General features: G+C 46.4%; 1 protein-coding gene across 1 annotated transcript in view; it reads left to right on the top strand.

The window, feature by feature from the left end:
- The window catches only part of LOC144133457 (neprilysin-3-like), a 44,035-nt gene extending 27,502 nt beyond the window's left edge, over window positions 1–16,533 (top strand). Inside the window, exons 5-9 of the mRNA XM_077666555.1 lie at window positions 4,343–4,642; window positions 5,492–5,689; window positions 7,614–7,843; window positions 14,397–14,540; window positions 16,154–16,533. Of these exons, the coding sequence (XP_077522681.1) occupies window positions 4,343–4,642; window positions 5,492–5,689; window positions 7,614–7,843; window positions 14,397–14,540; window positions 16,154–16,507 (1,226 nt within the window). The 3' untranslated portion in view covers window positions 16,508–16,533. The remainder of the gene's footprint in view (window positions 1–4,342; window positions 4,643–5,491; window positions 5,690–7,613; window positions 7,844–14,396; window positions 14,541–16,153) is intronic.
- The last annotated feature ends 6,130 nt before the right edge of the window (window positions 16,534–22,663 follow it).

The following is a 22,663-nucleotide window of genomic DNA, read 5'->3' as shown; positions in this document are numbered from 1 at the left end:
GGCGTTCACTGTGTTCATTGGCGTTGGCATTAACAATGTTCTAGACGACGATGGCTTTGAGGAAAGGAAGGGCGCATTACTGGCTCCCTGGATATGCGGCCGCCTCATTCGTTCTTTGATACATGTGGTGGTGGTGAAAGAGATGTGTCCTGAATGCATTAGCGCTGAAAGCGTTGTGGCTGACATGCGCGGCGGCTGCGTTTTTATGGAGGAAAAACGCTAAGGCGCCCGTGTGCTGTGCGATGTCAGTGCACGTTAATGATCCCCAGGTGGTCGAAATTATTCCGGAGCCCTCCACTACGGCACCTTTCTTCCTTTCTTCTTTCACTTCCTCCTTTATACCTTCCCTTACGGCGCGGTTAAGGTGTCCAACGATATATGAGACGGATACTGCGCCATTTCCTTTCCCCCAAAACCAATTATTAATTATTATTATGACATGCGGCGCGGCAGCAATAGCTAGGCAGCCGCGTTCATTGGGTGATCAATGTCTCGCGATCGACCATTACCTGCATGCCACCTCCAAGGGTGACAGGGAGGGCGCGCTTCCTACCCAGTGTGCGGAACGCAATCAAAGCACGCTTTTTTGTTGGACACCAACACCACGTACTTGAAAGCGAGATTGAGGTCTCCACTGACCCACTTAGCCGTTTGTGCGCCTTTCCTTTCGTGAAAATAAACGGCCTTTGCAAAGTTGTCTATGCCAATGAACTCTATGAACGCCGTCGGCTCACTTGTTTTGTTTGGTTTTTGAGGAAAAGAAAAGGCACACTAACCGTCTCACATATCTCGGTGGACACCCGAACGGCGCCGTAAAGGAAGAGATAAAGGAGGGAGGGAGATGAGAGAGAGATTTTGAAGAGCGGCGCGACGTTGCGCAGCGGCGGAACACCTGTGGCTCGGTGCTACTAGTGACGCATGCGCTGTAGTGACTAGGGAGCGAGAGAGAGAGAAATATCAGCGGTGAGGCGCGCGTTGTGACGTCATGTGCCTCCTCGGAGCACCGCCACGACAAAATCGCAAGTTCGCGGCTAGTAAAGCTTTCGCTTTAAAACGACGGATCCGACACGCTACACGTTGAGTTCGGCGCGCGCTCTGGCGTTCCCCAGGCACGCTAACCACTCCGGCACGCCAGCTCGATGGTTTGAAGTGAGCAAAGGCGCGTCTAGTGAATACGGTGTCGTTTTTTACTTCCCTTACGGCGCGGTCCGGGTGTACAGAGAGAAACTTGAGACCGGCGTCATTTCCTTTCCTTCAAACAAATTATGTGAGGCTGGCGTCATTTCATTTCTATAAACTGTCCAACGGGCAAAGCGTAGCGCGCCAGGAGCGACGGGCCATGGTAGGCGGTGAGCAGTAGTGGTCGCGGTACGCGCTATGCTAAATGTGTCTTATCTTGCGCAGGCCGTCACACCGTAGCAATCTCTCGCTCTGGAGTTCGGATCCTGCTCGGATCGCGTTCAGATTCATAAGTAAGGGAACGTCACTGGTCAGTGTTCCCTTCTGCGCCGTCGACGTGACGATGAAGCATCGCTGGATCAGCTGGGCGTTCACATGGTTGTTGCAACCATGCAAATGCCGCTGACAGGAACGAGTTACAGAGAACTGGCAACCATGGAGTTCAGATTTCGCGACGTGCTCAGATAGGCTGTTTTGATTGGTCCCCCGAAGTGTCGTCATTGGGAGATTGAAATGGAAATGGGAAGGTGATAATAATAATAATAATGATGATAATGATAATGATGATAATGATAACGATAATGGTTTTTTGGGGAAAGGAAATGGCGCAGTATCTGTCTCGTATATTGTTGGACACCTGAAACACGCCGTAAGGGAAGGGATAAAGGAGGGAGTGAAAGAAGAAAGCAAGAAAGAGGTGCCGTAGTGGAGGGCTTCGGAATAATTTCGACCTCCTGGGGATCTTTAACGTGCACTGACATCGCACAGCACACGGGCGCCTTAGCGTTTTTCCTCCATAAAAACGCAGCCGACACGGTCTGCTTCGAACCAGGGAAGTCCGGTTCAGTAGTCGAGCGCTGTAACCACTGTGCCACTACGGCGGGTAGGGAAGGTGCGCGAAAATCGAGTTGAGGGTAGAATTTCGTTTCCTTGTATTTTGAAATTTCTTCGTTTAATAACTCCCGTTCCTATAGATCGATTCTTGTAATTCTTTTTGAGTCAGCATCTATGTGACAAAGAATCCTCCTGAAGTGTAACCAGCATCCGTTCAAGCAATGTTTCGCAGCCCCTTTAATTCTTCACAGGTAGATTTTGTGGATAAGTGAAACATTTCCTCTCCGTCATTTCCTTTCCTCAAAAAAAAAAAATATCCTACACGGCACAGCATCCTCATTTATTCCCTATTCTGTATTTGTTCATAGTGTATATTGCCGCCCTACCGCTATCCTTTTTTACTATGGCTCCCCCTTTCTTTCCCTCTACCGGTCCCTTTATCCCCGCTAGCCGCAGCTCAGGTGCTTCAAGTCTCGATGGCATATGACGCGGCTAGCAACATCTTTTCGTTTCATTGTTATACTATTAAGAAATAGCCACTAGCAACAACATACCTTTTTCATTTTAATGAAAACACTCCCGAGACTCAAAATAATTTGGTGCTCTTCTCTACACGGCAATTTGTTTCCAGTGCTGTTGCTTTTTCACGTAAAAATCCGCTAATAGATGTATTGAAATGAAGAAAATGCGAGGAGAAATGTTGTTCTGGTCATTATAAAGAGTATACGGCAGCAAATGTTCATCTCCCTTTTGAAGGAATCACGCGCACAACCTGTACACATTTCCTGTCTTGTAAATAGTTTTTGTGCATTAACCTCTCCCTTTATACTATCTTCCTGTCCCCTCGCCTCTTTCATTTCTTTTCTCCATTCTGCCTGCTATCCTTTATTTCCGCTGCCCCAGCTCAGGTGCTTCAGTAACGATGGCAGATGCCGAGGCTATGAAAAATCTTTTCCGTCATTTTTATTATTATTTTATTAAAACTTCATACTTTTGACACCAATGGTGTGTCTTTGCACAGAACACTGTTTGAGCGTCAATAAAGTGCCAGGGTGTTTACGTCTTTAAGTTTATATTAGTTTAAGTTGCCATGGACAAAATCGTGTCTTCTTTTGCAATATTTATATGCAGGTTCACTTTCGCTTGTATTCGTGCCGGGCATGGAACATACGTATGCCCATATCAATCCAGTAAAATAATTTGGTGGGTGTTTCTGAAAGCGTTAGCAACATAAGAGAAAACCAATATTTCAAACTTGGACCCACAAGAGGACACCAATAATTCCCATGTGAGAACGCTGCTTTCGCTCCTTCGAATTATTGGTGAAGTTAGGGAATCATGCATCTATTCGTTTGTTGTAAGCGAAAAAGTGAGCTGAATACTCATGAATGAAAAATTGTGGTTTTTAGGAAAGTAAATTGCGCAATATATGCCTCACTTCTCGGTGTACACCTCAACTACGCCGTGAAGGAAGGGGCCAAGGTATGAATGAAAGAAGCAAGATAAAGAGGCGCCGAGGTGGAAAGACACTGGGATAATTTCGACCACCTGGAATTCTTCACCGCTGAGGTTGCTTGGCTATATTTCATTATTTTTATTTCCTTCGTACCCATCTCGACGCAATATCAGCAGCTGCAACTAGTAAACAACACAAAGCAGATAGAACACGTTCTGACTACCTGAATATGTGCGGCGCGAAAGTGTGTTCTCGAGACGGCTATAGTTATTTAGTCTTGCATGAATTAACATACGCAACCAAAGTTCGTTTTTATTGCATAATTCCCCTGTAGTGCTTGCAAGCCAGGTTTTTACAAAATTCAGCGTGCTGAATTTACGGCAACTGTTCAAAATTAGCGCACCAATCAAAAACAACCACAGAATACTAATCGAGGCTAAGATCGCGTCGAAGCAACGAATGCCAAAAATACCAATGAAATGCTACCATGGATATAGGGCTTCGCAAGTGTATGGAGCGGTCATCCGTGTTATTCGTGAAAATATTCAAAAAAAGAAGGAAGCATTGCACTATGAAGACAGCAGCGATAAAATAAAAAGGTCCTTCTTTCGGCACTCTTAGGGAATGCATTTCGCCATCAGTTTCACCCAGGGTTTTGAGTGTGCGTGTCTGTAGTTCAATTAATAGCGATGTTTGCTTTGAAGTGCGCAGTACCAAGCGATGGGACTACCGTAATGCAGTCGGGAGCAGACAGACCCGTACAATCGGACTGCGCTACCAGTAGCTATCACTGTGTGCTGAGCAGCAACACGACTCGTGGGTGTTCTACTGCAGAAAACTGACTCGCGCCGTTACTGTGCGTCTCCTTTCCAGCCCAGTGGCAGGGGCTGATTCCGAACTACACTCTGACACCTCGGAATCATCTGTGGCTGTGGAAAAACGCGACGAAAATCGTCGTCCTTTTCATGGACACCCGCCTCATGGACTTGGAAGACTCTCACATTCAGATTGCTTGGAGCCTTGTTCGCCGGCTGTTGGAGTTTTCCCATGGCCGTGCATTGACCAGGAAAGCAGATATGCTTGGACACGGGCAAGATGGTGTCCGTAAATTTTGCTACCGAGCAGTCAACTCCATCATGGCACCGGCCGTCTACAGGCGATTCTTCGAGATATGTGCGTATTTCTACTTTTATTCTGACGACATAAAAGGAGCGAGAATGGACGGTGGTTTGAGTGTAGATGCGTCGATGTCGAGATTTGTGAAATCAACGGTTGCTTCTTTTGCAGGAGAGCACAGAGCACTGTTTATTTTCAACTAAACGTAATATAGAGAACATTATGCGGCGAGTTGGGCGTGTTGGTACATGGTTTTCTGGAAAAGCAGCGCTGAACAGACGAGGACAGAGACGAGGCGCCCGTCCTTGTCGCCTCGTCTCTGTCCTCGTCTGTTCTGCGCTGCTTTTCCAGACAACATTATCATTATTATTCTGCGAAGTGAAGATGTGACGCATGCCTTATGGGTTTGCTTCTCATCGTATCGCTCCTGTACCAGAAGAGATCCTTGTCGTAGAGTAATGCAACCAAACAAGGAAACTTCTTGCAGAAGAATATACAGACAGAATCCCTTATATATCTTCACGTTGAAATTTCCCAGGCCACAAGGTATACGCGTTTGAGAAGTACAGTCGAGCACTTGCTTCACCTATCAAAACAATGCCGTCCTGAGAAGTGGGTGTGAGACACTATCTCGCCGTACAAAGATCTTGAACTCTGATGTATCATAAATGCCAGTCTGCAGGGCTGAAAAGTTGGAACTGGGGCGAGGCGCTCTCTACCAACCCATGCAGTCTCACAGTGCGTTACAGCACCATTCGGTGATAGAGGGCGCCTTTGCGAAATTGCCATTTGCCGAAACTCACCTGAACACAATACCCATAGATATCTACTTAGTGCTTCATTGCATAACCTTGACCGTCACACGCTAGCTGGACTGTCATTCTGTGCGCACACTTCTCTTCACAGTCGTTCCTGGGCAAGCACTCTCGTCGGCCCGGCAAGTTTTGCTGAACGTGCGGTCATCCCTTCTGCGGAAGCTGCGGACGACGGATTGGATAAGGGCGCCTCTGAAGAACATCAGCATAGTAAAGGCTGAAAACTTCGGCATTGTCTTGGGCTACCCAGATGCGCTCTCCTCCGAGGCCGCTGTGGAGGCCTTGTATGGTGAGCAACAAACTTTCCGCTGAGCAGCTCGACTACTGAGCACTTCTTCGTAATAAGTTCACTTAGCCAGTTTGACTAGTCCATTAGTCGAACGATTGATTCACTGAATGATGAGTCGACTCTTAGTATTACTAGCTTTACTAGACTATGTCGGAGAGGTCGTGTCCGCAGCAGTTGTAACCGAAAGCGGATGATGTGAGGTTGGTGTCGAAAAAAGAATTATGTCGATAAGTTGATTTCTTAATTAATCAAAAAATGTCCAAAAAATGGGCATAGCCAGGGCTACGCGTAGCGCCAAATTTGAAAACACGAAATGGGTACTGAGATGAAACGAGGGAATCATCGGAGTTAATCGAAATACAATCATTTAATTAATGATTAATGAAAGTACTGAGCACATTTCACACCTAATTATGACCAATGATTAATTAGATTGATTAATTAGGACGGTGAAATAAATCAAGTAATTACGTGCTTATCACCGGATCATAGATAATGAATAGATCATCGATCATTAAATTGATCGAGGATTCTTTATTGCTTTCGCATTACTCCAATGCGGCACTTAGCCAGGCGGTGGTTCGAAACACCCAGACTGTCCGGTGACCACTTTGGTGGTCTGACTTCGCAAGTATAGACCCTTGCCATCCAGTAAAGTGCAGGCATCTTACACAAACAATATTTATTCTATATACACAATAATTTTTTCTTGAAAAACGCGTGTGAATAATACTGACAATTATTGTATCATAATTAAGGGTGCACTTGAATGAAATATACAGGGTCCCACCAGTACATATAGTTCAGCGCTTGGCCCGCGCAGAAAGCAGCCGTGTATAAGTATTTAAGAAATGCCAATACTATTTCACGCTAAAGGAGAATTCTGCGCCAGCACCGGAGATTAAAATAACTTTTTTCTGTACAGGTTTGTGCGTGTGTATGATAGAGCACAAAATTGCTGGAATTTTAGTTTTGGGGGAAAGGAAATGGCGCAGTATCTGTCTCATATATCGGTGCCCTGAACCGCGCCGTAAGGGAAGGGATAAAGGAGGGAGTGAAAGATGAAAGAAAGAAAGTGGTACCGTAGTGGAGGTCTCCGAAATAATCTCGACCACCTGGGGATCTTTAACGTGCACTTACATCCCACAGCACAAGGGCGCCTTTGCGTTTCGCCTCCATCGGAACGCGGCTGCCGCGGTCGGGTTCGAACCCGGGTACTCCGGGTGCCGAGCGCTCTAACCACTCAACAACCGCTGCGGATACCCAATACATCTATCCACTCATCTTCACCGTCCAAAGCCTCCACCCGCCAGAATTGTACGCCGCTTCTAAACGAAAAAGTGACATATAAATGAGATTCACAGGCGCAATGGGAACGCAATCGTCAGAACGAAATGTACAGCCAATACTTTCAACGCAGATTTGTCGCGTCACATAGTATGATCGACGGTGAATTTGTTCTGTTACCGGTATTTGCATATTAGCAACTTGTATCAAATGTGCAGGAGCGTCATTAAGGCGTAAGCGTTTCTCTGCTCATGAGCGGCGTGGACGGAACACGTTGGCGAAAGTTCGTGGACGGAAGTAGTCGGCACGAACTGTCAATCACAAGCTGTATAGTAAATAAAGCAAACATATACCAGTTAATTATTCAGCAGTTGTTAAGTAACATCTAAGTAAGGAAATAAAAATCAGGAATTAAGAAATGCAAAAAATGCAAAAAATAAGAACAACGACGTAAAAATAGAGAAAACAAAGATAGAAAAATAAACAAATAGTAATCTTTAGGATAGAAGTGAGGAATAATAAAAACAAAATAAACAAATAATACAGAAAATAGAATAAATTAAAAATGGAGGGGGAAAGACGACAGGGAAAGGGTTTCACATTGGCGCTCATAATCTTTCTCTCCTGTCGTTCCCAGTTGATTTCCCGGATGTCGGAGCGACTTTCTTGGATGCGTACCTGCAGTCACTCCGCGTCTTCACGGAGCGCCAAGTCCGAGGGGACGGCATCATTAACTTCAGAGCTGACGCCGTGAATGCCCAATATGACCGGTCCAGGAACACCATCACTGCATTTGCTGGCATTCTGCTTCCGCCGGTGTACATCCCGAACGGTCCGCCTTCGTTAAACTACGCTGGTTTCGGTCAGGTACGCCCTGAGGGTGCCTCCGTGATTCCAGATGACCGCATGACCAGGCGTAACTAAATATGCTCCATATCCCGATGAGAGCCAATCTGAATTACGAGCTACGTTGCACAGAGACTGAATCCATTTCATGGTATGTCAGAGGGGTTAGGTGGGCGGATGAGATTAGGAAGTTCACAGGCATAGGGTGGTCACAGATGGCAAAGGACGGGGTTAACCGGAGAGACATAGAAGAGGCCTTTGCCCTGCAGTGTGCGTAGTCAGGGTGATGATGATGATGATGATGATGGTTTAAGTCCGTCCATAAAAAATTTTGTTGGGCACTTGAGGTCCTTACGTGCTGTGTATCCGAAAGCCTCCCATGACCTAAAGGCTTTTTCCACGAACGCATTTGACCTGAAGTCCTGTACCGTAAAGGCTTTTACCATAAAGTATTTTCACCGAAATGCCTTCAACCTAAGGACATTTGCCGTGAAGGTCTTTACCGCGTATTACTGCCATTGTCTATAATGACCCTCATCATTAGTTAATAACGTCGTTTATCATATCCAATAAAACTTTTTGTTGTCTCCCATTTAGAAAAAGAAAATAATTTCATAGCTATACCACTATCACTCTCACTAAATATCACTCTCATTAACTGTTAATAACTAATGTCTGGTTCATTGTCTATGATCACCCATTAGCCTCTTTGGACCACTGGTGAAACAATGCGAGATCATGGGGACCTCTTTGTGGTTTCGGATCACTGCTGCTGAATAACGTCGCCGGGACTAAATGGGCCATGCGCCATTTAGTGCTTCCGCATTGAAAGGAGTTCTTTTAGGGCACCTTATTTCACAATTCATGTAGAACATAAGCTTCTATGCTCTGAAAATAATCATCCTTCTCTGCTGGAGCCAAAGATATGAGTCTGAAATGTGCGTTGCTTGGTGACCTCAGAATTGCACCTTCACAGTATCGACATATTTTTACTTTCTTTTCCTACTGTGCCCTCCTTTCTCGAAGAATTATACGAGAGAATCAGACTGAAGCAAAGTACTTTGAGGCGATAAAAATTATTATTTGGGCAGGATTTTAATGCAAAAAAACTTTCCCTTCAACAGCTTGCCTTACTTCGGACTCCGCATAACGATAACCTATCTTGGGTTGCTTTCCAGTTCGAATTAATGAGTCCCGTTATTATATCTCAAATAAACACCAAATCTTAAGCAATTACTTGCTGGGAGTGAAGAAAATCTGTTTAATCCCATAATATTTATGGCTCTTACTTTCTAGACAGACAAGTTGATGAATATAAATTCATGTATGAGAATAAAATCTGACATGTTGAGGCGATCACTGTCTACTGCTTGAGAGAAATCCCCCAGTGCTTCGTTGTGAAAACCCTTAGCGCGCATATCTGTTATCATATGATGCCGAATAAGTAACTTCATGCCTGCAGTCAAGCCAAGAACGAAGTGACATTTCCCTTTACTTCTTTGAGGTCTTTTGAGAGACGTGGGTTCGATCCCTGCCGTGGCGCTCGAATTTCGATGGAGGCGGAATTCTAGAGTCCCGTGCAATGTGCGACGCCAGTGCACGTTAAGGAACCCCAGGTGGTCGGAATTTCCGGAGCCCTTTGCTATGGCGTACCTCCTTGCCTGAGTCGCTTTGGGACGTTAAACCCCCTACATGAAATGAAATTTTTTGAAATATTTATAAATTTCGCAGAATCCTAATTTGGAGAACATAATTCAGAACTAAGAAGGACAATTTGTAGAGTGACGAAAATTTTGGTAATGATTTTAAAAAGGCAAGCATTAGCACTACAATGAATCATTATATTTATAGGTAAAGCTTAATTTACTCTTTTATTCTGAAGTAAATACTTCGATCTGTGCTATAAACGCTTGAAGGGGTACAGACACGAAATTACGAACTCACAAAAACGACATGGTTTGTTTCATCGGCCCTAAAGAAATGCGTTCTAGAAAGTTTCAGTGACGGGAGTTGAGTGGAACTTAATTTGGGTTTGAATGTTTTAGGAGGAGCCACTCGGCATTTCCACCTGTATGGAGTGACGTCAAGATGTACCTGCCGTAAATATTAAGACGTCAACCGAACCCACTGGCTATTCACGGGAGCAGCCAGTGTTTGCCGGTGACGTCATCAGGAGTGTGGTAGTGCAGGTTAGGCGGCCGGCCTCGACGCATGGTGCACCTCAGCTACAGTGTTGTAGAGTGTTTTGTAGTGGGAATAGCGGAGCTCTCCCCGTGATGCTTTAGAAGCGGTTGCCGCGGCGCGGCGCTGCCGTAGATTCCTGGAGCAGAAACAGCGCGACGTCGGTGCCGACAGTACAGTCGCGCTGTTTTTTATGGCGTTGTCACATAAGTATCCCATTTTTTTAAATGCATCACCGCTTGGCTCCCAATGAAGATGCAAAAAACGAATGGATAATTATTTTTAATCTTTCAAAGCGAAATCAGTGGCTGTGTTTCAGTGACGGCGCCAAAGGGAGGCAAGGGATGGCGGTCGATACCTCGAAAACTTGCCCGGCGCTCCTTTCTGTCACTGGAGGAATTGATTTTCTTCACTCACAAGCATCAAAGCGGCTTAATCTTTGCGTCGCGTTAAGTTAAACCATATACCGCTGTCTCATTGCCGCAAGTTGTTCTTTTTATTTTGTCTTGAAGAGGAACAATTCCCAAAAATTAACTCCCCCATCGACGTACGCTGCCCCCATAGGGCATCCTGGGCAGCCCTTGGAATGGTAAACCCATAGCCTACAACTTTTGGCTGCAAGTTTGTTCTATTTGAAAAAAGGCAGCTGCCAATCTTGATTTTTCCGCAGTTTTGTTTTATTTATTTTTTTCAACCAGGTCAGGTGGAATATATTCCAGACGAAATAGGATAGCGCTTGAACGATGCGTCCGCAAGTGCCTTTTACTGTTTCGCTCACTCGTTGAGGTTCACAGCACAGGACACCTGATCCTTGATTTTTTGCTATGCAGCAATTCACCACCATTTTGACTGTAGTTTTATTCGTGAAAATTTTATTGCGCTATTAAAACGTCATGCGCTCAAGGCGTTCTTATAGCGTTACTAGGTGATTTTGCTGCTACGCTTCCATTGTTGGACATTTCGTGGCTGATGGAACGGGCGGATAAAGCATCAGCTGCATGGAGTACGACGCCCACTATTTAATGAAGGCCATTCATGCGTTCATGCAAGTCAGCTTATAGTGCGCGATTTTAGCATTCATGCGAATCGCCTTATAGTGCGCGATTTTCTATCCATGGCGTCAGTGCTTATTCTTTGTTCAAGTTCACTTAAATAGGTTGCGCCATTAATCATAATGACCAACCCATACTGTTACTGGTTCTTCTAATACTCGCTTCTCAAAGCTCTGTTTTTCACCACTATATAATTAATGCAGACGTTATAATTCAGTTCATGTCGCTCCTGCATAATCGTAGAACTGATTTTCAAATTTAAGTTTAACGTTAACGTAACCGCAAGCCATGTAAATGCAATTTTAGAATTATAAAATGCTAATTTTGATGCAGGTAACAACGCAACGAACTATCGTTTTCAATAGAGCATTCATTTTGGAGTTGGGACGTACCTTCTCAGATGGGACATATGGAATAATATAATAACAGCTGTTATGTTCACATGTTACATATAGGCAGAAAACTGCCTCGTTTCCACTTTGTTCTGGCGCTCAAGCTAAGGAAAGAGTGATTCAGAGGTACCGTGGCGGACGCCTTAATGGTGTCACTGCAGGGACTGCGGCTGCCTGCCATTCTTTGAGAGCAGCTCAGTGATCACGAAGAGTGGCGGCCTTACCAAAGATATACTGAAACCGTTCAAATTACTTCTGCCGCATCAGCGAGCCCTCTCTCATTGCAGAGAAAGGAAAAGGTCGTTTCTGTCCGCCTTGGCGGACGTAGCTAGGTCTCTAATCTCTGTGTCTCTCCGCACAGTTTTATTTATCGCCTTCTTTTTCCCGCTTAATGAGCACTTACTTTATTGTATTTTTTCTTTGCGCGCCCCTTTCCTTTCGCCGCCGTGCTGACTGATCTATGGTTGTATATAGTGCGCGCTCGGCTGCTGGCCCGAAAGATTCGGGTTGGATCATGCCGGCCACAGCGGTCGCATACTTAGATGAAGGCGAAGTGCTATAAAGGCACGCGCGTTCTCTGCGATGTCAGGGCACAATAAAGAACGTACTCCAGGTGTTCGAAATTATCCAGGCTGGCTACGTCATCCTTCGTAACCCGAGTCACTTGTCCCAATAGCGACTCAGGTTACGAGGTAAACCTCAGGATGAACCCCATAACCCCCACATTATCTTCTCCAACACCACCGTTCGTCCGTTTTACTCTTCGTCTGCACCCTTTCATTCTTGCTTTACCGTCGTTTCGTGCTATAGCCGAGTGGTTTCACCTCCATATTTCATTCAGCGAATATTCTCTCACCTCCTCCGCGAGCTTCGCTGCTCATCGCTTGTAATTGTTCGTCAACTTTGCCCGCGTTCGCTGGCCGCCTACTTGCTCTGCAGTGCACTTTCCCTGCCACAGGTGGTTTCTTGCTCTATATGCCTTTGGTTGGCAATGCTTCACGGGGTGCCCCACTCAGGCGAAATATTCGCGGTCGGCTGGGTGTGGAGTAGTACCCGCGTTTTGTAGACTTTCTGCATATGTTTATGTCTCTGAGGGACGCGCTCACCCGCTTTTATTATCCCAACCGAGGTTAAAGCGCCACCCTTTCCCAATGACAACGCTCAAACTCGCTGAATGCAACGATGCAGCAACGTAGACGGCCGGCTTTTCCCCTCCAGTATTCGGCGGCAGCGCCGCGCGCGGCCAACCGTTTTTGTTTTTTTTGCTTCAGCGCCTCCGATCGAAACCCGCTTCGGTCTTGCCACTGCCACTCCTTCTAGAACACTGTACCTCAGCGCTGGCGCCCACCGAGACCGAAACTTCCTGCACAAAACCGTGGATAATTATTTACTCACGCTGCGCGCTGGCGTTTTGAGCACATTTTCAAGATTTCTAAGCTTGCCACTTTCAAACAAAAATAGGTACGCAAAATCTTTCTATCTCTACGCCTTGAATGGTTCGCTTTGAAAGCGAGCAAGACATGATCCTGATTTTAAGGGTGGTATTCTGAGACGACTACCAATATTTCTCACTGTGAGTATATTTTTAATAAGTGAAGATAGTTGTATACGAATACGGTTTATTTTCATGTTTGTACAAAACATGGGGAGATGGAAGAAAAAGCTGCTGAACAGCAACTTGACAGGCTCCCACCCACCTTGTTTACATAGGCTACAGCAGCTCATACAACATACATATACTGATCAGCATACACACACACACACACACACACACACACACACACACACACACACACACACACACACACACACACACACACACACACACACACACACACACACAAAAACACGTTTTGATGGGTATTTTATACATCACTAAAATTGGTGAAAGACGATTTCCGTGAAATGTATAGGTACGAAACGCAGTGTAAGTATGCATGATTGAAAATACTTCAAAGATTTGAAAGAACAGCAGTTATAAAACCGAACAGAAGAATTAACAGGTACACAGAGCACACAGATCAAACCTGAGAAAAAAAAAATTCCATAAAAGGTAGTGCATAGGTAGTACAATTGTAGCATTTGAGAAAGAGAAAAAAAAAGTAATTGCCCTTTTCTCAACCCTATTTCTAAACAACTAAAGGAATAAATCTCTGAATTCTGTTTTCGAAATGCTCATCACATCAATTTCTTTGCGAAAAAAATAATTTAATACACTTGGTACTGTTTGTGGTAACATTTGTTCACCATAATTAGTGCGGTTACGATGAACTTCCCAGTGCTCAGGATGTCTAGTTGTATAATAATGGGTATTCATTTGCAAGTTTGCCAGATTAGTTATGAGATTAATGCCTTGTTTCTTTTCATCCCTTAACTTTTTACAAAATGATTTGATTTGTATGAGTTGGTATATATATATTCATGATTATCAACAGCGTAGCAAACACGGACAAAAAAAAGACTAGATAAAACAATCTGTGCACTTCAGGTCAAATCTATCACGGGAAGGGAAGAATATATACATCTTTGAATCTTACAAAAAAACACAAACGGAACCGGCATACAAGCCACGAACTAATGCGCACGCGCCCAAGATAAACAACACACTGGCTAGAGGGAGATAACACTGGACGCGTCCTTAATCGCGCTATCAATCAACATAAGCACCCGTGAGGAAATCTAGTTCACTTAGTGACACCACTACTGAAAGCCGACTGATGCAAGTGTCTCCAGAATTATGCTGGTAATAGGCTTGCATTATCTCTCTAGGCAATTGGTTCTTATACCTAAAAAGAACGGCTTTAGCAGAAAATACTGCGGTATTGCTGTGTCTAGCGCTTGTTTTTTTCTGGTCTCCTTTTTGTCCGTGTTTGCTGCGCTGTTGTGAATCATCAGTGTATTTCTTAGCCTCATAAGACGTTAATGTCACCACGTCAACGACGTCTGCAGATCGCCGGCCACGAGATCATGCACGCCTTCGACGTCAATGGCATCGTTACGGACTCCACAGGCCGTGAGCATAACTTCCAAGGTACGAGCACCATGAAGGAGTATGAAAGGAAGGTGCTCTGCCTCCGGCGCTCCTACCAAGAGGTAGGGAATCCTGACGCCGATCCGACGTGCACAACGCGCATGATGTTCAGTGAAATTTCACAATGGTGCTGCTACTGGCTAGATGGTTTAACATATGCCATATTTGAACAGGGCGCACACCAGGACGATCGTTCACCTCAATCTGCCATGTCTGCGCTGTTCCATTCTCTCGGTCGAATATGACCAGAGATATTCCTCAGCAATCGATATATCGTTTACAGTGCAGAGGTGTTATTTACACGAGGAAAGCTCTCAGGGTAGACCAGTAAGATAGGGGATAATGCAATACTGTCAGAAATAGCAAGGTTGGTAGTCGGAAATATTGAGACAATATTAGAAAATTTACTTTACTTAGGTAGATTTTGGTTTTTGGGGAAAGGAAATAGAGCAGTATGTGTCACATATAGGCGGACACCTCAACCGCGCCGAAAGGGAAGGGATAACCCGCCGTGGCGGCTGAGTGGTTCGGGCGCTCGCGGCGGCCGCGTTTCCATGGAGGCGAAAGGCTAAGGCGCCCGTGTGCTGTGCCATGTCAGAACACGTTAAAGATACCCAGCTGGTCGAAATTATTCCGGAGCCCTTCACTACGGCACCTCTTAAATAGGCGGTAATACAATTTCATGAAATTTAAATTTTATTTATTTATGCCTTGTAATTAGTCAGTACAATCTGAAATGGCATCCGCCGTCCTTTAGTAGCCAGTGTCAGGTGGCCCACCGTGGTAAATGTGCCATCTATAACTACCTATAGCAATTCAGTATAATACCTTACATAAACGAACCTTAGTATGCCACGTAAGATATAACGAACGAAATTTGGTGTGATAACCTCAGATATAACGAAGCTTGTTATACCACCTCAGAGAAAACGAACATCAGCGCGTTAACCTCGGGCATACGCAACCTAAATGCGCCACATCAGATATAACAAACTTTTGTCAGCTAACATCGGATATAAGGGACGTGCGTCACCTTGTACATAACGAACCAAGGTATGCCACCACGGATATAACGAACGTTCGAGCCTGAACCTCGGATATAACTAATTTAGCGTGTTGATCTCGGTAATAAGAACCTAAGTGTACCACCTCGGATATAACGAACTTTATTGTGTCAACCTCGGATATAACGAAAGTTTGGCTGCTAACGCATTGAAACGCATTGAATGTTTGCTGAGGAGCACAACATAAAATTACTGCTGAAAATTTTGATGAATGGCCGCGCACGCTATGCTCTGAGATCCGCTCCAAAAGCTGAATTGACGTCACCGCAGCTTGCTTGCGGAAACGATATGTGAAGGCAATACCTCCATTTCATTTCCTGGACATTTTTTAGCTTTTAAGACATTAATTTAAGACATTAATCTATTGTGGCCAAATTGAAACTCGAGGCAAGCGTAGCAGGGGGCGGCAGAAGGTTAACTGGGCGGGTGAGATCAAGAAGTCTGCGGGCATAGGGTTGGTGCAGCTGGCGAAGGAGAGCGTTATGTGGAGAGACATGGAAGAGGCCTTTGCCCTTCAGTAGGTGTATTCAGGCTGCTGGTGGTGGTGGTGCTGCTGCTGCTTATGATGATGATGACGACTAATGCATGCGTAACCTTATCCGCGCGAGCAGACGGAGGCGGACGCACGGGCGAGGGCCTTGGACTACAAAATAGACTCGGAAGGTTTCGCCGACTTCTCGGGCATGTTGTTGACGTACGACGCGTTTCAGCGACTGCCCTTGGAGCAGCGCGGTTTGAACGTGGCGGATGTGGGACTCACCCCCGATCAGACCTTCTTTGTGGCGCACTGCATCAAGTGGTGCAACGCTGACAAAGATAACCAACGGCGGCATTCCGGAAGCCTCTACTGGCACAGCCGCTCCCGCTGCCTCGTGCCTCTCATAAATATGCCCGAGTTTGCCCAGGCATTCGGGTGCAAACCTGGGGACATGATGAATCCATCGAAAAGGTGTGATTTCTGGTAGAGTGGTGGGCAGTCCCAATAAAAAAACGACCGATCTCCGACTCGTCACAGCGCGTCAACTCGCTAAGCAATTTACATGTGCAAGGCGATGCTGACGTGCGTCATTTCAGATACTTGATGGGAAACTGACCGTTTTGTATTATCTCTGGATCTAAAGCTGTCTCTGGTGCCCCCTATAAAATGGTCTATATGCAGTCTAAAGACTTATTGCAGACTATATTTACTCCTTATAAATATTACGTTATGTCTATTCATAGTCTATACACTGTCTATAGACTGTCTTCTAAAACTGTACGGCCACAAATCTATAGATTACACACTGCACTTTCCTGCTTCGATTTTGGACATGCTAGGTCCAGCGCTCTCGTTGTGTACTTGCTCTGGGTGATAATCCGCCTTGATCAAACAGGACCTAAGAACTGATATTAGGAAAAGGAACTCCCTGAAAATGCTAACGAAATAATCCTACTGGCACTGGGGGAAAATCGCTGATCGCATGAATAAATCTGCTGTTCTATAAATGCCCATCGCAGGGTACAGGAGAGGCGATTGCCTCTGATCTGGGTGTATATTTAGCACCAGTGCAGCAGTGCAATGCCGGTGTTTGTGATTTACATACGAAAACGACGCATACGTTTTTTTTTAGCCCAGACAGTACTTCGTGTGCAGTAGTCGCTCATAAACTGTAAACGAGGTGTTTGGATAGCACAGCTCTGGCGGAGAACGGATTAATCAGTGGCGCTAGTAAATCTGCCAATGCTTCACAGGCTGCAGTACGCTGTGGTATTGCATTACGTAGAGAGAGAGCAAAGCAACATATGTAGAAGCATGGAAGCGAAAGTATGGAACTGGTAAAACTGATATATTGGTGGTGATGCAGAATATACGGTACAATTAATAGAAAATATACAATGCAACTTAATTCCTCCAAAATTGCAAATCTGAAGGCGAAAGCTGTCATATGGTGTACACTATGCGAAAACGTCTTTAATAACGGGGTCTAGGCGGAATGGAGTCATCCCAGGTTGCGCACTGTGTGAGGCCGCTGTGAGTTTCGCATCTGAAAGCGGTGCTGGGACAGTCCTCCTGGACCTATGTCGGCCCCTTGTACGGAATAAGTGGGGAAGCCTCAATTTTGCTTGCTCCGATTGATCCTACAAGTGTCCAGTAGCTGGGAGGGTAGCTTAGCCCACATGATCACATCCAACCCTCATTAATACCTTGTCGGGCATTCGAGGGATGATGAGACGTAAATATGGGCTTTATGGAGGAGAAAATCTCTGCTAGCCGAAATGGGGCTGCCGCTGCTGTTGCTGATAGGAAGAAATAAAAGGAAAGTGCACGAGCCTGCCTGCGGGCTCAAGCCGAGCCACGCTCGCTGCCACGCGCTGAGCTAAGATAGAAAGAAAAGGCGCGCGCTAATATTCCCCGGGCCGATCCCGGAGGCAGTGCAATACCAGGCCGACCCGTGCCAGACTGCTTCAAGCCAAGCACTCCGCCATATTCCGAAAGTAAGTTTAATATCTTCAGTACAAGAACCCGCAGGAGATATTTAGGTATCAGATATCATGGTGGTGTCACAGCCACCTCAGAGGTGGCTTCCCGAACGAAACCTCTGTAGGTCGCACATCAGCCGTGGCGGGGTTGCAAAATGGAGATGTCCTTATGCTTTTGACATCAGCCCTTGTCGGGTACATGAGGGAAGATGCAACATCAATGCGGGCTCTAGGTAAGCAAAACCTCGTCTAAGCCTGAATGAAGCTGACCCAAAGTAACCCCTGTAGTTCCCACATCGGCCGCGGTGGTGCTCTAAATCAGGCGAGCCCGCATGGCGCCTATTTCAGTCGCTTGTCGGTTGCCATTACCAGGAATTTGGGACAAGCGCTTCTAGTCCTCTTGGCGACCACCATGTGACGCATGGCTCTGAACGTTCAAAATAGCCCTTTTCATCCCCCGTGAAGTAAGAAAGAAAAATAACATCCGAGGGAAGCCGGCCGCTGGTCATTAAGGGTGAAGGAGTGGATTCCAAAAGAAGGCAATCGTGACAGGGGGCGGCATAAAATTACGTGGGCGCATGAGGTTAAGAAGTTTGAATGAATATTTACGGTAGCCGCAGTTTGCAAAGAACAGGGTTAATTGGAGAGACGTACGTGGGAGGCGTCTTTACGATGCAGTGAACATAATCAGGCTGATGATGATGAAAAATTGAAACGTAGTTCGAACCCGACCACGGCGGCTGCGTTTTTATGGAGGAAAAACGCTAAGGCGCGGGTGTGCTGTGCGATGTTAGTGCACGTTAAAGATCTCCAGGTGGTCGAAATTATTCCGGAGCCCTCCACTACGGCACCTCTTCTTCCTTTCTTCTTTCAATCCCTCCTTTATTCCTTGCCTTACGGCGCGGTTCAGGTGTCCAACGATATATGAGACAGATACTGCGCCATTTCCTTTTCCCCAAAACCAATTATTATTATTATTATTAGTTTTTGGGGAAAGGAAATGGTTACGTATCTGTTTTACATATCGGGGGACACCTCAACCGCGCCATAAAGAAAGGGGTAAAAGAGGAAGTGAAAGAAGAAAGGATGAAAGGGGTGCGAAGTAGAGGGCTCTGAAATAATTTCGACCACTTGGGGATCATTAACGTGCACAGACATCGCACAGCACACGGGCGCCTTAGCGTTTCGATGGAGGCGCTGCGGTCGGGTTCAAACCCGAGTACTCCGGATCAGTAGTTGAGTTGCCTTAGCATTGAGCCACCGTGGCGGTTCTGATGATGATGATGATGATGATGGTGGTGGTGATGATGATGGTGGTGGTGTATTCCACCGATGCCATATAGGTCGCTAGTCTTAGAGGCACTGGATTGGAGCGTTCCCGATTTCTCGGTAATGTCTAGGGCAGATGGACATCATCATCATCACCGTCAACCTGACTGCTCCCAATGCAGGGCAAAGGCCCCTCCTATGTCTCTCCAATTAACCCTCTTCTTTGCCAGCTGCGCCAACCGTATGCCCGCAAACTTCTTAATCTCATCCGCCCAGCTAACTTTCTTCTGCGACCTGCTAAGCTTGCCTTCTTGCTTGCTTGTACATAATATGGGCTCTGTAATAAAATATCAGGAAGGGACACTTAAGCTCCACCTTCAGGGCATATCACGCGATAGCGGTGGTGAGTTAATAGACATATATGCAGAAATAGTCATTGTCTGCTTTGGATTCATAGATCGCTGGGAGCACTCATGTCATCCCGGCGCAACCTATCATCGCTACCGACGACCAGGACGACGGGTTTTGCGTTCTATGTATACCTTAATTGGGTCAATGCTTCAATATGCAAGTCACCCAACCAGCCCTCGCTGTGGATATGTGCCACTCCACCAAAGGCCAGCAACAATGGGACCCTTAAATCTGTCGCTTTAAAAAATTCATCAAGCCGAATTAAGGCTGCCCACACAATCGCTGTAGCCCCCCATCGGCTTCTTGCCGGCTATGTCGTCATTAGGATGTGATAGCTTACCAAATATCCCGAGGTCAACGTGCGCCTCCCGCTATTCCGTTCACATGCATTACTGCCGTAGACAGACAAGATAGATTTTTTTCCTAGCATGACCTAGCTGTTCTGATAATGACTGGATGGAGTCGGATTGGTTAATGTTGAAATAGCCGCCACCAGGGGGCCGCAGAAGAAATGAAGAAGACGAAGCCGCTCGCGACTCCAGGCGTTGCGGTCTGTTCCGACAAAAAGAACAAGAGCTGGTCATCCCTGATTGTGGTTGCTGCGTACGCTCCGCTGACGTCCCTGCCGCCTTGTTCTTCGCCTTCAGACAGTGAACTGCAGCCTTTGTCCTCCGACCTCCAGGCCCTGCTCTTTTCTGCTACGAAGCTGCCTCATCTTCGCTCTTGCCAGAGTGAGCACAATGCCTCTTTTTTAGTCGGTGTCCTTGCAGCCCTACGAAGATGCCGCGCCAGTGGAGGCGCCTCACCTCTCCAGTAAACCCAGCAGCGACTTTAGTTTTGTCAATCAAAGCACTTTGAAGCCTCGTCCGGGGTGTACATTCCAGCATCACGCTATGCAATTCGGTTCTTTTTGACGGCCGCGTTGGTTTTTGAAGGCCCCGGTGCTTGCCAGAAATAGAATGACGTGGCACGAATCCTGGGCTTACACGCATTGACAGATTGAGTGGTTGTGAGGAGACCATCGCACATCTTCGCTGTGAGTGCCCTGCATTTCCGAGTGCAAGGCATACACTGTGTCGTGCCCTGGACCACCTCGATCCTCGCCCATTAACAGAGCAAAATATCCTCGGTCCGTGACCGCAGCAGTCGACTGCCCTCAAGGCGTACAAGGCCCGCTTTGCCTACTTGAGAGCGACTGGATTGAGTGACAAATTGTGACAGCGTTGTGCGGGTGTGTGTGTTATGCCTTTTCCCCTTTCCTCTTCCTCCTTTTAGTCCCCTAATTCTTCTTCCCCAGTGCAGGGTAGCCAACCGGAACCCCTTTCTGGTAAACATCCCTGCATTTCCCTCCTTCTTTATCTATCTATCTTAATTATGATTCGAAAAACTGTAACTGCAGTGTAATATATGCGATTCTGTTTCTCCTCCGTTCTGGTTCTAATAAGCGTACCGAAACATAAATTGCAGTTCGCTTTCATTGTAAGGCCTAGACTGCTTTCTTGAAGTACAACATGAGAACCAAAAATACAGTTGCAACATCTAAAAGGCACTTGTGAAATAAGATTTTTTTAGCCGTAGCTAAAGCATCTCAGTTTGGTGGCAAGCCTGGAGCCCGCAACTACATGCGACTCGGTCAGTATTACGGCTCGCTTCGGTTGTCACTCTCTTACCACTATTCCTTCGTAGCTTGCCCTGTCCACCTCGTTTCACCTAGATTTCCTGGCTGTGGACACCGTGGACGAACGTACGCGTGCGCGTGAAAACGTTAAAAAGCCTACGCTGAGGGCATAAAGAATTTTGCCATCTTAAATAACCCATCCTATTTAACTTTAAAAAAAATCTTAGCGGAATTGCAATAGGACCAAGATGCACAAAGGAGGGAATTCACGACCGCTTGTTTTTCTCGGCCGTGTATTTTGTGGTACCGGCATTTCTCCAGCTGTGACGAAACAGCTCGCACAGCAACACAACATGCAACTCTGCTGACAAAGTTGCGTAAATGTGGCGTCACCACAAGAAGCGGTACAGTTATCGCTGCTGAGTTTTTGGCGGTGATAGAGCAAGAAACTAGAGAGAATTTCTGCCCTTCATTCTGCAACCCCAATATGCTTCAGTTTTCTTCAGATCGTGTTTTGTTGCCCGAAAGGGGGGGGGGGGGGGCGTCTGCAGCTTGCAGGCGTTGGTGAGTGGCGCCACCACGGGTTCCCGAGAATCCGCAGGGACATCCCCGCAAAGGGATGATGGTGAACCGTGCATCACCACAGACCCGAGCACCCGCGCATGGCCGTGCGTGGCATCGCCGATTCAGGGGCAAAGCGGATCCTAGTGGTTGAGCCGATGCCGAGCGTTTGGACCCTTAAGGCCCCTCGGCGGAGGCAATACACCACTTTGGCCCCAGCTTCCTGTAGACGGCACCTCCGGCCTGACCCGACTGGGGGAAATCAGCAGTCGCCTTTTCCTGTCCTCCCCTCCATCTTTCACTTTCCTATCTCTTTTTTACTACTCTCCTGTCTCCTCCTCCTCCTCCCTTGGTTTTTCCTTTTTTCCTGGCGGCTAGGGTTAACCTTGTGTGGCGAACTACCCTGGGTTTCGTCATATTTGGTTATAGCAGTGGTGTACAGCTGGCGTGGGCAGGGCTTGTTTTAAAGTTCCTGTCCCGTGCCCTTGTTGGGCTTCATGGTGGGTGGCTGCCACCATGACCGAAAAACAATTTTTTATGGCTTCCTCCCTGCTTATTAATGATCGCCCTCTGAAAAGGGGGTAGACCGATGTCACATCCCAGTATTTCAACAAAAAGAAGACAGCTTTTCCGTAGTATCACATCGTCCACAGTAAAGAAACGGAAAAGCCAGCCAGACAAATAGCCCCGTTCCTTGTTTCAAGAGTTTTTACAGATTCTTTGGGCCCTCAGTACAATGTCCCAAAGTTGGCTAGTGGTTACCTCCTGCTCGAACTGCTCGACATTACTCAAATATCAAAGC

Source organism: Amblyomma americanum, chromosome 5 (genome assembly GCF_052857255.1).
Source record: "Amblyomma americanum isolate KBUSLIRL-KWMA chromosome 5, ASM5285725v1, whole genome shotgun sequence".
Classification (NCBI taxonomy): Eukaryota; Metazoa; Arthropoda; class Arachnida; order Ixodida; family Ixodidae; genus Amblyomma; species Amblyomma americanum.
Note: the sequence above shows the minus strand (reverse complement) of the source record. Positions and strands in the feature narration are given on the sequence as shown.